This window comes from Rhinopithecus bieti, unplaced genomic scaffold (assembly GCF_001698545.2).
Source record: "Rhinopithecus bieti isolate Rb0 unplaced genomic scaffold, ASM169854v2 scaffold_10347, whole genome shotgun sequence".
Classification (NCBI taxonomy): Eukaryota; Metazoa; Chordata; class Mammalia; order Primates; family Cercopithecidae; genus Rhinopithecus; species Rhinopithecus bieti.
Genome location: NW_016806836.1, coordinates 1,790,276 through 1,805,159, shown reverse-complemented (window position 1 = coordinate 1,805,159; position 14,884 = coordinate 1,790,276). Strand labels below are relative to the sequence as shown.

General features: G+C 50.3%; 1 protein-coding gene across 5 annotated transcripts; it reads left to right on the top strand.

The window, feature by feature from the left end:
• The first annotated feature begins 2,530 nt into the window (after positions 1 to 2,530).
• Positions 2,531 to 13,781, top strand: CD40 (CD40 molecule). 5 transcript variants are annotated; one of them, XM_017877909.1, is made up of 9 exons: positions 2,531 to 2,665; positions 6,421 to 6,499; positions 6,835 to 6,960; positions 7,224 to 7,370; positions 7,738 to 7,831; positions 10,937 to 10,998; positions 12,285 to 12,374; positions 12,474 to 12,502; positions 13,025 to 13,781. In XM_017877909.1, exons 1-9 carry the CDS (start codon positions 2,615 to 2,617, stop codon positions 13,181 to 13,183), a joined length of 837 nt encoding a protein of 278 aa, XP_017733398.1. In that variant the 5' UTR covers positions 2,531 to 2,614; the 3' UTR covers positions 13,184 to 13,781. The 5 variants fall into 5 exon arrangements, with proteins under 5 accessions (XP_017733398.1, XP_017733397.1, XP_017733400.1 ...); XM_017877908.1 differs by having other exon boundaries at positions 12,285 to 12,386; XM_017877911.1 differs by lacking the exon at positions 12,285 to 12,374.
• The last annotated feature ends 1,103 nt before the right edge of the window (positions 13,782 to 14,884 follow it).

Below are 14,884 nucleotides of genomic sequence, written 5' to 3'. Positions count from 1 at the left end.
TAAATGCTGTGGCAACATGGGGGAGGAGGTGGGGTGGGGTAGAGTACCTACCTCTGTCTCAGGGAGTTGGGGAAGGTTTAAGAGGAGGCGACATTTAAACTTAAGAAAGGAGAAGAAAAGGAACATCAAGATCAATGAGACAAACTATAAGGAGAAAAGATTGTGTGTCTGGGAAGTGGGGAGAGGCTGAAGCCAGTGTGCAGGGGAGGACATGGCAGGAAGTTAGCATAGAAAGAGAGGTTGGGGCTGAGTGGGGAAGGGTGTGCTCTGCCAGGACAAGGAGTTTGGATCATCCTGAGGGTATAGGGAAACCCAAAGAGGTTTTTATGCAGGAAAGTGTCCCAGTCAATCAGATCTGGAGTTTATCAAGAGAATTGCAGCAGTGTAAAGAGTTGCCTGGCACATAGTAGGTGCTCAATACATCCTGTGGAATGAGGAAGGCTGTTGGGACAGTCCAGATGAAAGATGGCAGCCTTTGAATTAGGACCGTGGCAGAGGTGACTGAAAATAGGGGATGAATCCTACAGGCAGAATCCACAAGATGCAAATGTGCCCTTAATAGCAGAAGCCACAAGAATGGAATTAGAAGCGTCCTCCCCTTCCATCTTCCCTGATCTGTGTGGTCTGACCTCTTGGCCTGTTCCAGAAATTGAGAGCTTGGAGGGTCATCATCCCAACCGTTGTCTAGTTCAAGCTCCTAAGTTTTCCTTGTAGAAAAATTTAGGCCTAGGGGAACACAGTCCTTCAGAGGCAAGCCTCCACCAGAACCCAGGTGTTTCATGCTGCAAAGCAGAGTGTTAACACTGGTTCAAGAACATCTTGAGGGCCGGGTACGGTGGCTCATGCCTGTAATCTCAGCACTTTGGCAGGCGAAGGCAGGCGGATCACCTGAGGTCAGGAGTTTGGGACCAGCCTGGCCAACATGGAGAAACCCTGTCTCTACTGAAAATACAAATATTAGCTAGGCATGGTGGCGCCTGCCTGTAATTCCAGCTACTCAGGAGGTTGAGGCAGGAGAATTGCTTGAACCCAGGAGGCAGAGGTTGCAGTGAGCCACGATCATGCCACTGCACTCCAGCCTGGGCAACACAGCGAGACTCCATCAAAACAAACAAACAAAAAACACCTAAAAAACAAAACAAAACAAAAAAAGAACATCTTCAGAGGTCATGAACCCAGGAAATGTAGGCACAAGTGTGTGTGTTTCTGCAAAATGAGAGGGCCCCAAGTTTCCTAACATTCTTAAAGTGTTTTATAATGCCACAAAAGGCAGGCCCACTCTTTCTTTTTTTTTTGAGATGGGGTTTTGCACTGTCGCCCAGGCTGAGGTGCAGTGCTGCAATCATTGCAATCATGGCTCACTGCAACCTTGACCTCCTGGCCTCAAGCGATCCTCCTGCCTCAGCCTCCTGAGTAGCTGGGACTACAGGTGTTTGCCACCATGCCTGGCTAACTTTTAAAACTTTTTTTTTTTAATGTAGAGATGGGGGTCTTGCTATGTTGCCGGGCTGGTCTTGAACTCCTGGCCTCAAACAATCTCCCTTTTTGGCCTTCCAAAGTGTTAGATTATAGGCGTAAACCACAGCGCCCGGCCCCACCTTTTTTTTTTTTTTTTTTTTTTTTCCGAGATGGAGTCTTGCTCTGCCTTCCAGACTGGAGTGCAGCGGCACGATCTCGGCTCATTGCAATCTCTGCCTCCCCGGTTCAAGCTATTCTCCTGCCTCAGCTTCCCTAGTAGCTGGGATTACAGGCGAACACCACTACATCCGGTTACTTTTTGTATTTTTAGTAGAGATGGGGTTTCACTATTTTGGCCAGGTTGGTCTCGAATTCCTGACCTCAAGTGATCTGCCCGCCTCGGCCTCCTAAAATGCTGGATGACGGGCGTGAGCCACCGCGCCCGGTCCCCACTCTTAATAAATGCTTGTCTCCATGTGCTGGGTGGGAGGTGGGATGGAATGGAATGCGGTGAGGACGCACGGATGCATGGATGGATGGATGGGAAGTTGAGACGACGCGCCCACACGAGGGAATTTCCTTTGAAGGAGTGAAATTATGAGTTGGGAAACTTTTCCTTGAAACGCCTCCCCATACTCCAGCTGTGGCCTTCCCGTTTTCTGCGTGGTAGTGTCGGGGGAACTTCCTTAGGCCTCTCCGCAGTGGAGACCCTTTCGGTTTTGCGAGGATACCTAGAGGCAGCGGAGAGGGGGCCAGGGAGGGGAAAACCGTGAGGGTCCCTGTGGCGGGCTCCAGCACCCATGGGATCTCTCTCCGCTCCCTGGAAGCAGGCCAGCTCCTGGCCTGCCTCGGCTTGGCCTTTGTGGGAGGGACCTGGGGGCAAAGAAGAAGGGCTGTCTCTGGGACCATGCCTCCTCCCCTAAGGAGGAGGACGCAAGACGAATCCCTAAACTCCCAGGGGAATTAGACTTTTGGGAACGTTCTGGGGAAATCCCTGCGCGAGGAATTGCTGGGGGCTCCGCCCACCGATAGGTGGACCGCGATTGGTCTTTGAAGACCCCGCCTCTTTCCTGGGCGGGGCCAAGGTTGGGGCAGGGGAGTCTGCAGAGGCCTCGCTCGGGCGCCCAGTGGTCTTGCTGTCTGGTCTCGCCTCGCCATGGTTCGTCTGCCTCTGCAGTGCGTCCTCTGGGGCTGCTTGCTGACCGCTGTGAGTTGTTTTTGCCCCCACCCGACGGGATTTGGGAGTGGGGAATGAGGAGGAAGGGGAAGCAAAACTTCGGGGCAGAGACCTTCCTGGCTGATTTTTGTGGGGGCAGGAGGGTGGGTGGGAGGGAGCTGGACAAGTTGCCCCCGCTCCAGGCTGAATGGGGTGGGCTGCCTCTCTCTTCTCCCGGGCTGGGGTCCCGGGTGGCCTACAGGGGCCGCACAGGGAAGGCACCGGCTGCACAAGCGTGCCTAGACGGCGTGGATGGGTTTAGGGAGTCTCAGAGGCTGGCCACACAGAGACTGGTAGGGGGTTCAGAGGGCGGGAAGTGAGGCGGACCAAGGGAAGGGGCGGGTCTGGCCCGTTTCCTGTCCCCTTCTTATTGTGGACAGATGCCAGCCTCTGTAAGTGGTTATCATCTCCTTGCCAGCTGGGGCTGCCTTCTTCCAGGGCATCTTGTGGGAAAAAAGATGGGTACAGAGACCCAGGTACTGTTTTGAGACGACAAGGAGCTTTTAACATCGCCCCCGGCCCTGAACCCTATCTTGGGTGTTCCAGCCTAGGAGGAGTCCCCAGGGCTGTGCCTTTTTCTCCTGAATTTAAGATGACATAGGGGACCCCTGAGGGAGATGAACAGTTTATGGGACCCAGTAAAGGGTTTGGAGACCAGGGTTCTTGTTGGCTTTGACCAGGGCTGGTGGTCAGAGGGCTGGAGAAACCAGGGGTTTCTCCAGGCATCAGAAGGGCTCAGAGCCAACCAAGCATATCTCCGGGATTTTCAGAAGCCTACACTTGACTTACGTTTTGTTTAAATGTATTTTCGTAGTTCCTCATTCTGGAGGCTGGGAATCCCCCAAGTACCTGACTCCCTCATCCCAGCCCCTCTGGCCTCCCCCTACTTTTGAGGGCTGTAGATTCCGGCATGAAGCCTGGGCAGGAATGACCCATGGTGTGGGGGGTCGGCAGCAAGGGAAGAGAGGGAGTGGGGAGGCTGCTTTGGTCCCACAGCTTTCACTTTCACCTGAAGCAATGGCTCTTAGGGAGCAAGGAGGCAGGGGGAGGGCGGAGCTGGAAAAGAGGTAAAGGGGGGCCCTTGTGGTAGGAGTGGAGGAAAAGCCAGAGGAGGTGGGGTGAAGGGTGTGATCCAGGCTTCTCAGGAGTGGAGTCTGCCCTCATAACTCCCAACTTTGGCTCCAGATAGAGGTTGGGCTGTGACAATGTCAGAAGCTGTCTATTGAGGGCTTCTTGTGTGTCAGGCTCTGAGCCAAACACTGCCTGTTTTCTTTGTCTGATTTCCCACAACTCTCTCATTATACAGATGGGCAAACTGAGGCTCAGAAAGGGGGATTGTCTCGCCAAAGGTCTCATAGCTAGCTAATGGAAGAACCTGGGTGTGAATCTACATCTGTATGATTCCTGAGCCTGCCTCTCAGATAGCGAGAGTCTTCAAGCTCTGGTCCTGAGCTCTTTTGTGGCAGAAGGACCAGAACTACGGGGAGTGAGAACTGGGGATTGACAGGCTTTTAGAGGAGGGCTTTATTTCTCATGTGTTTGAAGATGGTATCAAGGACTTTCCTATCTTTGGGAGTGTGGGAGCTCCACGTTCACAGGATGGTGTCTTGCGATGAGCTGGTGGGGGGCAGTGGCTTTTTGTATTTCCTTTCCCATTTTGGGTAAGACACATTTCTGTAAGCAATTTGCTGAGATACCCAGGTTGAATGAGAGCCACCAATTAGGTAGGATTCTGTACAGCCAGCCAGGTAGCCGGGGTGCTGGCCATATATCATGCAAGCAGATACAAATGAATGATGATAAAAATTGCTGTTTAATGAGCACCTACTATGTTCCCGACACTGTGCCAGGCCATATACATGTATTCTTTCTTATCTTCACAGTCCAACCTGCAGGGCAGGCATTACTCCCATTTTAGAGATTGGGAAACTGAAGCTAAGAGAAGCAAAATAACAAAGTGTTACAAAGTGAAAGTCAGGACTGGAGTCTAAAGCTGTCTGACTGTCAAACTTGTGTTCTTTTCCCTGGCTGTTCCCAAAGTGTGGGATGATTTTAAGGAGCACATGGACATATAATTAAACATACACTCACTTTACAGTTCTTTTAAAAATCCTTCTCATTTTTTCAAAGAGGAAGTCTCTGGAGCTAGAATAGAGTTAATGCCTCTCAAAGGCTTGCTAATCCTCCTTTTAAAACAAAAATCGGCCGGGCGTGGTGGCTCAAGCCTGTAATCCCAGCACTTTGGGAGGCCGAGACGGGAGGATCACGAGGTCAGGAGATCGAGACCATCCTGGCTAACACGGTGAAACCCCGTCTCTACTAAAATACAAAAAACTAGCTGGGCGAGGTGGTGGGCGCCTGTAGTCCCAGCTACTCGGGAGGCTGAGGCAGGAGAATGGCGTGAACCCGGGAGGCGGAGCTTGCAGTGAGCTGAGATCCGGCCACTGCACTCCAGCCCCAGGCGAAAGAGCGAGACTCCGCCTCAAAAAAAAATAAAAAAATAAAAAAAAATAAAAATAAAACAAAAATCAAGAGCAGGCCTAGGGTGGAGGGCCTTCAGCAAGCAAAGCAACCAGCTGGGGTTTAATAACCTTGTTTTGCTTCCTCATAATTTATTTTTAGGGTTACCTTTTATTTATGAGAAGTGATACTGGTTCTTGTCTCTTGGCGATGATGTAAGGTTTACATTTAAGGTAAATGTACTGGCCAGGCACGGTGGCTCACGCCTGTAATCCCAGCATTTTGGGAGGCCAAGGCAGTCAGATCACTTGAGGTCAGGAGTTTGAGATCAGCCTGGTCAACCTGGTGAAACCCCATTGCTACTAAAAATACACAAATTAGCCAGGCATAGTGGTGCACACCTATAATCCCAGCTACTCAGGAGGCTTAGACTGGAGAATTGCTTGAATTCGGGAGGTAGAGGTTGCAGTGGGCTGAGATGATGCCACTGCTCTCCAGCCTGGGTGATGGAGTGAGACCCTGTCTGAAAAAATAAAATAAAATAAAAGTATTGAAATTAACAAGAAGTAATTAATAGCATGGGTGGTACCTGGATGTAGCAAAATGGTGAAGATGAAACACAAATTGATGGAGAGAGGGAGCATTGAGACTTGAGTTCTCATTTGGACTCTGTCACTGTGAAACTCTGGGCAAGTGACCCTCCTCTCAACTATCTGTCTCAACTATCTGTAAAATGAAAGAGTGTGAGTTTACCCTTCCAGCTTTACATTCTAGCATTTTATGAGGGAAGGGCTGGATGAACAGATGATGAAGAGTTGAAGGAAGAAAACATGATGGGTCTTGGAAAGGAGCAGGAAGGGAAGCAGAAGAATAGGAGGAAGAGGCCAAGTGCTAAACATAGCCCCAAACAGCACTGGGGCCAGCTGAAGTCAGCTAGCTTCAGGACTCCAGGGGAGCTGCTGGAGTCCCCATATCCAATGGGATCTTTGAGAAGAGGAATGACTCAGGCATCAAGCCCAAAGGATTTCTGTTCAATTCAGAGAATGTGTGAGTTTCCAGTACCATTGCTTTGTAAAATATCGGAATGATTCTCTGGGTGCGATTATAATCAGCTCAGTTGGCAATTTACTTGAAAACAAACATGCCAAATATCATGCAGATTCCACTTTCTGTTTTGACTTGCACTTCAGTTTGCAGCCTCTGTCCTGGATGACTTTTACCTTTCTGCTGAAGAGGCTACAGTGGAGATTTCAAGATCCCTTCAAATTGCACCATTCTGTTTTTAGGTCTATCCAGAACCACCCACTGCATGCAGAGAAAAACAGTACCTAATAAACAGTCAGTGCTGTTCTTTGTGCCAGCCAGGTGAGATGCCAACCCTCTAGCCCCATCATGGGGCCCCCCTTTGCTTTGGTGGCAGACGCAGACCCCATGTGTTAACTGTAAACTCAAATCTGAAATGACCCACTTCCCAGTCCTGGTTCACTGTCAGAATGTTCTGGGTTCCCTCTCTACCAGGTAAACCTCTGTCTACCCTGAACTAGGGATCCCAGCTCCTCCATCTTCCTTGCCTGACTATGAAGGCTCCAAGACTTTCATCTTTGAATCCCCTACCCTAAAGCCTGGCCTGATCATTGTGTGGTTAGTGTCTGACTCATGGAGTTGGCCAGAGCCCGCCCTCATTTCCTGATGTTTTCCAGGACAGAAACTGGTTAGTGACTGCACAGAGTTCACTGAAACGGAATGCCTTCCTTGCGGTGAAAGCGAATTCCTAGACACCTGGAACAGAGAGACACGCTGCCACCAGCACAAATACTGTGACCCCAGTGCGTGGGCTGTTGGGAAAGGGACACTTGGGAGCCAGGTTGATATTGCAGCTAATATTCCTGACAATGCAGCCATTCTAATTTTATGTAGCCAGGGTTTGTTCTGATTGGTTGGAGTCTGGCTTGTACTGGTCATTAAATGATTTGATTGCCATCTCTACTTGGAAGAGGGTCTGAGGAAGAAAGAGCAGGCAATGTGGGGAGTGAGGCTCAGACCATGGTCCAGTGGGGCGTTCCCATCCTTCCTGCCCTTCTCTTCTCAGACCTAGGGCTTCGGGTCCAGCAGAAGGGCACCTCAAAAACAGACACCATCTGCACCTGTGAAGAAGGCCAGCACTGTGCGAGTGAGGCCTGTGAGAGCTGTGTCCCGCACCGCTCATGCTCGCCTGGCTTTGGGGTCAAGCAGATCGGTAAGTGGCTCATCTGGGAATCAGTTTTGGAGGTGGGACAGAGGAGCTTAGGGCCCAGGGTGAGGGGCTGGGCAGTGGGCACTTAGCTCCAGAGGCAGAGGAAGTGGAGGCTCCAACCTGTGTTGGCATCCCCACTGGAGTGAGCTGCAGATGGGACCTTGTTCATTCTGCCTCCTGCCATGGGCATCTGCCTTTGAAGGGCAATAGGAGAAATCCTCCTGGGGACTGCAGCTGTTGGGGACAGCACCACATCAGAAGAGTGTTCGAGGCAGGAGCTCTTCCTGTCCTGCCTGGCCACTGGCTCCCTTGCGAGCCTGACAGGTGGTCCACTGTGATGGTTAATGTCCCCCTCCCCACCCACTCCCAGCTACAGGGGTTTCTGATACCATCTGTGAGCCCTGCCCGGTCGGCTTCTTCTCCAATGCGTCATCTGCTTTTGAAAAGTGTCGCCCTTGGACAAGGTATAAGCACTCATCACTTGTGTTTCCTGCTCTAAGAGTGGCATGGAGCTGCCTGCATTCTCCAGCCACCTGTCCTGTCCCCGCTCCCAGAGGTCCACATGTACTCATGCACTTGTGAAGCATCTGCAGAGTGGCCTCATGGCCAACCAGATGGGCACGTTTCCACATTTTTCTTGCCTGCTCTCTCTTTGAGGTAATAGACACTGTTGATCTCTCGCTTCATGAGAGCCTCCTATTCTGGGGGTATTGGGACACTTATCTTAGCTTTCCTTCTGCCCCTCCTGCTTCTCCTGTTTTCCTCCTCTTGCTTTCACCTTACCTGGCTTTCTAGGGCTTTCTGGGCTCTGGCTGCTCACCCTGAGGGCCTCCCTCTCTTACCTCCAGCTCCAAACCCACACCTGGTCCTGCCTTCTGACTGTCTACATGTTTTGGGAACATACTCACTGTCTCCACTGTTGTCACTTAATTTGGGCTTCATCACTGTAGTCTGGGTGATGCCTTTTCTGCCTCCGGGCCTCCCTGCTTCTGGTCTCTCCCCTCCAGCTGGTTCTCTCTTCATCTCTTGCCAACATGAACGTTTGACAGTTTCTTTCGGGTCATGACACTCTCCTATTTGAGACGCTTCCTATCTCTCTGCTGGAACCAAGACTCCTTAGCATGGCATCCGACCTTCCTGCTGCATTCCTGATCTCTTTCCTGCATCGCACAGCTTCATGCTACTTGCAATCCTCTGAACACACTGTTCATTCTCTTCCATCAAACTCATCTGCCTGGAATACCTTAAACATGGGCCGCAAGCCAGGCACGGTGGCTCACGCCTGTAATCCCAGCACTTTGGGAGGCCAAGGCGGGTGGATCACTTGAGGTCAGGAGTTCAAGACCAGCCAACCCAACATGATGAAAACCCATCTCTACTAAAAATATGAAAAAATTAGCTGGGTGTGGTGGTGGGCGCCTATAATCCCAGCTACTCAGCAGGCTGAGGCAGGAGAATCGCTTGAACCTGGGAGGTGGAGGTTGCAGTGAGCCGAGATAGCGCCACTGCACTGTAGCCTAGGCAACAGAGTGACATTCTGTCTCAAAAAACAAACACCTGCCCCATTAACTTTTTCCATTATATTTTTAAAAATGGGCAAGATAGGCACATGTGACAGAAGGCACAAAAGAGCCAAAGCAATGTCTTTCTCCCATCCCTGCCCCTTAGCCTCCCGTTCTCTCTGGAGGGAGCCATTGTTCCTTGCATATCCTTCCAGAGATTCTACATATAAACAAACCAACACACACACACACACACACACACACACACACACACAATCTCCCTCCTTTTACTTTTGCACAAATAGGAGTATACCATATACATTTTATTTGTTAACTGTCTGCCTTTCCCAAATAGATTGAAAATTCCTTAAATGTAGAGACTTGGCCTTTTTTTTTTCTTCCACTGATACATCCCCTATTCCTAGAACAGTACCTGATGCATAGTAGGTGCTTAAATTTTTACTGATAAATGTTGACTGATAACTGGAGACCCCAGTGGTATAGTGTTAATGGAACCAGTGCACTGGCTTACAAATCTGATTACAGTTCAGTAAGTGTGTGACCTTCACTGAGCCTCAGTCTCCTCATCTGGAAAATGGGAATGGCCTTCATTTCACAAGGCTTGAGCTAAAAACATGTAAAGTGTATTGTAAACTCCTGAATGCTCTACTCATGTAAGACTAAAGTAGGCTGGGCATGGTGGCTCATACCTGTAATCCCAGCACTTTGGGAGGCCAGGCGGGCGGATCATTAGGTCAAGAGATGGAGACCATCCTGGCTAATATGGTGAAACCCTGTCTCTACTAAAAGTACAAAAATTAGCTGGGCATGGTGGCATGCGTCTGTAGTCCCAGCTACTCAGGAGGCAGAGGCAGGAGAATCACTTGAACCTGGGAGGCAGAGGCTGCAGTTAGGCCGAGATCGCGCCACAGCATTCCAGCCAGTCGGGCGAAAGAGCGAGACTCTGTCTCAAAAAATAAATAAATAAAAATTTTAAAAAAGGCTAAAGTACATGCTTTCTTCAAAGCTTCTCTCTCTTTCTCCCACCTTACTATTTTTCCTTTGCAACGTCCTGTGTCCATTCTGCTCTACTCTTCCTGGGGCCACCTGGACCAGGTCTTCATCATCTCATATCTAGACGCTTGCTGTGCCTCCTGACTGGCCACTCTTCTGTAATTTCTCCTCCTCTGAGCTCTCCGGGCAGCTGAATCCTCTCACTAGTGAAGTCACCTGGTTGGATGCTGATGAGACTGACCAGCTGAATCCAGTCGAAAACTTCACACCTGCCAGTGATCTGGTTCTAAAGACACAATGTTCCATAGTTTCCTAACACCATCCTGCATGCCACCTGCCTGATTTCCCCACATCACATGGTCCACTTAGTGGGACTGCACTGCTGATCCAAATTTTACATCCTTTAGGGCCCACTCAGGTCTTATGTCTGTGGGGAAGTCTTTCTGGAAGACTCTTAAACCAGAGGTTCTCAACGGGGGCAGTTTTGCTCCCTGTGGAATGTTTGCCAATGTCTGGACACATTTCATTTGTCACAAATGGAGAGGGGGATGCTGCAGGGATCTGGCAGATAGAGGCCAGGGATGCTGCTGAACATCTGCAATGCACAGGACAGCCCCCGCCCCCCGCCCCCAACCGAGTAAAGAATGATCCAGCCCAAATGTCACTGGTGCTGAGGTTGAGTAACCCTGTCTTAAGCTGAACTCATCATCTCTCCATTCCAGCCTTGGTGGATTCTGTTTCCTCGGAACCATTCCCATCTCACTTTAGTCTGCGTAGATCACAAAGCATGGCACTCATTATAGACTCCCCTATTTATTACTCCTTCAAGATGTGCAATAATCTTTTCTCTGCACTTTTAAGTTCTGTAAGAACAGAGCCTGTGTCATTCCTATAATAACCAGCATAGGATGTTGCACGTATTGTGTGCTCAGTGAACCTGGATTTGTTGATTGTTGACTGACTCACTCTAGAGTTAGAAATCTTATGCTTGGGGAAACTTAATATCTCTTTCTTTCTCTGTGTGTGTGCCTTTGTGCACGTGTCTGCGCATAGCTGTGAGACCAAAGACCTGGTTGTGCAACAGGCAGGCACAAACAAGACTGATGTTGTCTGTGGTGAGTCCTGGACAATGGGCCCTGGAAAAAGCCTAGGAAAGTGGGACCTGAAGGGGGAGATGAGGCACACAGGAACACTGGATGGGAAAAGGGGGGAGGGGAGGCAGTTTGGGGGTGTGGTATCACAGCTCTGCCACTTATCTTGGGAGCCTGGGCAAATCACTTCCCCTCTCTTAGCCTCAGTTTCTTCATCTGTAAAATGGGATGATAACAGTACTTCCTTAGTAGGTTTTGATTTTAGAGTGAGAAGGTTGGCCTACAGCAAAGATCAGATAATGTAAATCAGTGAAAAAGGTCAGGAGTAAGAAAAATACATTCTCTTTGCTTTTTCTCAAACTGTACTTTCCTGTTTGTAGGGCTGGGACTAGAGTGAGGTGAGCAAGGCACTTGCCCTTGGGCACAATATTTAAGAAGGTGCCATAAAAGTGTAGTAATCAAGGTGAATTCATTTAGATGCAATATTTTTTAAAATAAAAATTAATGCAAATAAATCTATGATGAGCAAGAGAGCAACATTTTAAATAAAGAACAGGATCCGACTCAGTGTTTGCACAACCCTGCCTTACTCACCTCACCCTAATCCTGGCCCTGGTTCCAATAAAACGAATAGGCAGCCAGCCTGCAGGCCATAGTTTGCTGACTTGGTGTCTGCCTGATGATTTTCAAAATATGGCATTAAAAGAGTGTTTATTTTGACGACTGAGTGTTTTGGACACCCCTTTCAGTTTTATCCTGAAACAATTTCATCCCTTGCCTCACCGTAGTCTCCACCCCGCCTTTTGGTCTTTCTTTTATTTTCCCACTTAGAAAAAAAAATTTGGCATGAGAAATACTTTACCTTTCCCCTCCACTCTTCTATACCAAAAGCACCATGCAGACATGAATCATGCTAGACCTCAGCATTGGGCAGAGAGCGGGGAGTGGCGGGGAGCATGGTGAGCGGGTGGTGACAGCTGCCGCCACTCGCTTCGAGCTGATGGTTCCCAGGTGGGGAGGCTGCCCAGTGGAACCCGATCTTCCCAGTTTGTAAGAGAAATTAGATGTCTAGGTTTTAATATGTTATCTCCCAGTTTAAAAATGTCGGCAAGTATTTCCAAACATTAAAAAATGTTCTGGTTCCTTTAAAGACATCTGCCAGCCACATTTCCCCAAAGGCTGCGGTTTGAACCCTGTGATGTAGATGAGCTCTGACATTGGAGGATTCTGGAGTCTGACAAGTCACAGCAGGTTTAGGGTAGGGAGACCCTGCAGGTGAGGGGTACATGCTGAAGTCCCGATTTCTCCAGGTCCCCAGGATCGGCAGAGAGCCCTGGTGGTGATCCCCATCTGCTTGGGGATCCTGTTTGTCATCCTCCTCTTGGTGCTGGTCTTTATCAGTGAGTCCTCAGGTGGGGAGGTGATGGGGGAGTGAGGGGGGACCACCTGTTTCCTAATCTGGCCTCTCCAACTCCCCATCCTTTTTTTTTTTCCTCTAGAAAAGGTGGCCAAGAAGCCAAACGATAAGGTAGGTCGCCCCTGAGAACTGGGACAGAGTTTTGACAAACTGGAAAGATGGCCTCACGATTGCCTGTGGGGCAGTAAAACTGATTCAGAGTCTGTCCCTGCAGCCAGTGGGGTGGCAGCAGAATTGGGGACTGTGACCCCCACCCACCATGCTCCTTCCATCCGGAGCTCAATCCCCCACAGAACTGCCCCTGGAACCACTGGCAGAGCCTAACACTGGCTGTTCTTCACTCCTTTCCTGGCATTCAATGCTTAGGGAGCTGCATCTTTGGGCCTTGGGGCTGGGTCAAATGGGTGGGAGCAAATGTGGCAGCCCCTTAAGCCCAGTGGCTCCCACTCTGGAAGCTCTTCGTCGCCCTTGGTGTGGCCAGCAGGGGGCAGGAGGCACCCAAGGAATCAGCACTGACCCGCCGTCTGGGAAAGGCGAGAGGGCTCGGGGAAGGGATCCGCTTCCCGGGGAGGGGCTCCTCAGAGGCACAGCTGCCCCTGTTGCTGGAGGTGACCTCACACCTTGCCTCCCCAGGCCCCCCACCCCAAGCAGGAACCCCAGGAGATCAATTTTCCGGACGATCTTCCTGGCTCCAACCCTGCCGCTCCAGTGCAGGAGACTTTACATGGATGCCAACCGGTCACCCAGGAGGATGGCAAAGAGAGTCGCATCTCAGTGCAGGAGAGACAGTGAGGCTGCACACACCCAGGAGTGTGGCCACTTGGGCAAACAGGCACTTGACCAGGGAGCCTGGTGCTGCTGCTGCTGTGGCGTGAGGGTGAGGGGCTGGCACTAACTGGGCACAGCTACCCCCTCCCGCCTGCACCCCTGCAGTTTGAGACAGGAGACCTGGCACCGGATGCAGAAACAGTTCACCTTGAACCTCTCACTTCACCCTGGAGCCCATCCAGTCTCCCAACTTGTATTAAAGACAGAGGCAGAAGTTTGGTGGTGGTTGTGGGGGGTGTGGTTTAGTAATATCCACCAGACCTTCCGATCCAGCAGTTTGGTGCCCAGAGAGGCACCCTGGTGGCTTCCCTGCGCCCAGGAAGCCATATACACAGATGCCCATTGCAGCATTGTTTGTGATAGTGAACAACTGGAAGCTGCTTAAGTGTCCATCAGCAGGAGACTGGCTAAATAAAATTAGAATATATTTATACAACAGAATCTCAAAAACACTGTCGAGTAAGGAAAAAAACATGCTGCTGAATGATGGGTATGGAACCTTTTTAAAAAAGCACATGCTTTTATGTATGTATATTGCCTATGGATATATGTATAAATACAATATGCATCATATATTGATATAACAAGGGTTCCGGAAGGACACACAGAAAACCCACAGCTCGAAGAGTTGTGACGTCTGGGGTGGGGAAGAAGGGTCTGGGGGAGGGTTGGTTAAAGGGAGATTTGGCTTTCCCATAATGCTTCATCTTTTTCCCAAAAGGAGAGTGAATTCACATAATGCTTATGTAATTAAAAAATTATCAAACATGTAAAAAGAAAAACGAGGGCGAACACGCTGGGTGACACGGGCTGTTTAACCTGCTGTGAGGCTAACGGAATGAGGGCATTTTCTATAGATAAATAAGAATGTCCCCAGGCCACTGCCCCTCCAGGGTGGTTTCCATGGGTGCTCACATGTGGTATCGAGATTGCAAAGTGCTCTTCCCATTTGATTCATGTTCACAAAAATAGCCTTCCCAAGCAGGGCGGGCCTGCATCCCTCCCTCTTTTACAGAGGTGGAAATGAGGTCCAGAGAGGCAAAGTGACTTGCCTATAGTCACACAGCAGTGTCTGGTGGTGCCATGCTCAGAGCTCCTCACTCTGGGTCCTGAGCTCCTCCCAGGTCTGCCTGCTGTCTGGAACCGACATCTGTAGCTCATTCCCAGGGAGATCCTGAGTCTCTCACCACCTTCTGACCTCCCTGTGGCTGCAGGAGCTACTGCTTCTCGGTCAGATGGTATCCCCTTCCCCCCAGCAGTATCTCAGGATAAAAATAAACCATCCTGTTCTCTTTTCCTGCTGAGCCAACTGAGGGGGAGCCTAGCCAGGAGGAGCGGCAGATGGAGTGGGAGCAGAGGGGAGGGGAGGGGAGGGGAGGAAGGTTGGAGGACAAGGAGGAGAAGGAAGAGCAATGCAAAGTGCCATGGCACAAAGGTTCGAGGTGAGGTTTAACCCAGGGGTCTCAGCCTTTCCCAGGAAAGAACCTGCTTTGGATTTCCCCAACACATCCTGCTGGCTGGAGGGTGTGGGGCGATGTGGGGCAAGGGGAGATATGGAGAGGGCTTATCCTGATGGAGGCTGTGAGGGCAGCTGGGAGCCAAGAGAGGGGCACCTGGCTTGGCAGGCTTCCCAGAAGAGCTATAAGAACCATTTGGATGCACCAG

Coding starts and splice junctions, on each gene's coding strand:
- CD40 (XM_017877908.1), top strand. CDS start 2,615: ATGGTTCGTCTGCCTCTGCAGTGCGTCCTCTGGGGCTGCTTGCTGACC. Junction 6,500..6,834: donor CTGTTCTTTGTGCCAGCCAG/GTGAGATGCCAA, acceptor GATGTTTTCCAG/GACAGAAACTGGTTAGTGAC. Junction 12,503..13,024: donor CCAAGAAGCCAAACGATAAG/GTAGGTCGCCCC, acceptor TTGCCTCCCCAG/GCCCCCCACCCCAAGCAGGA.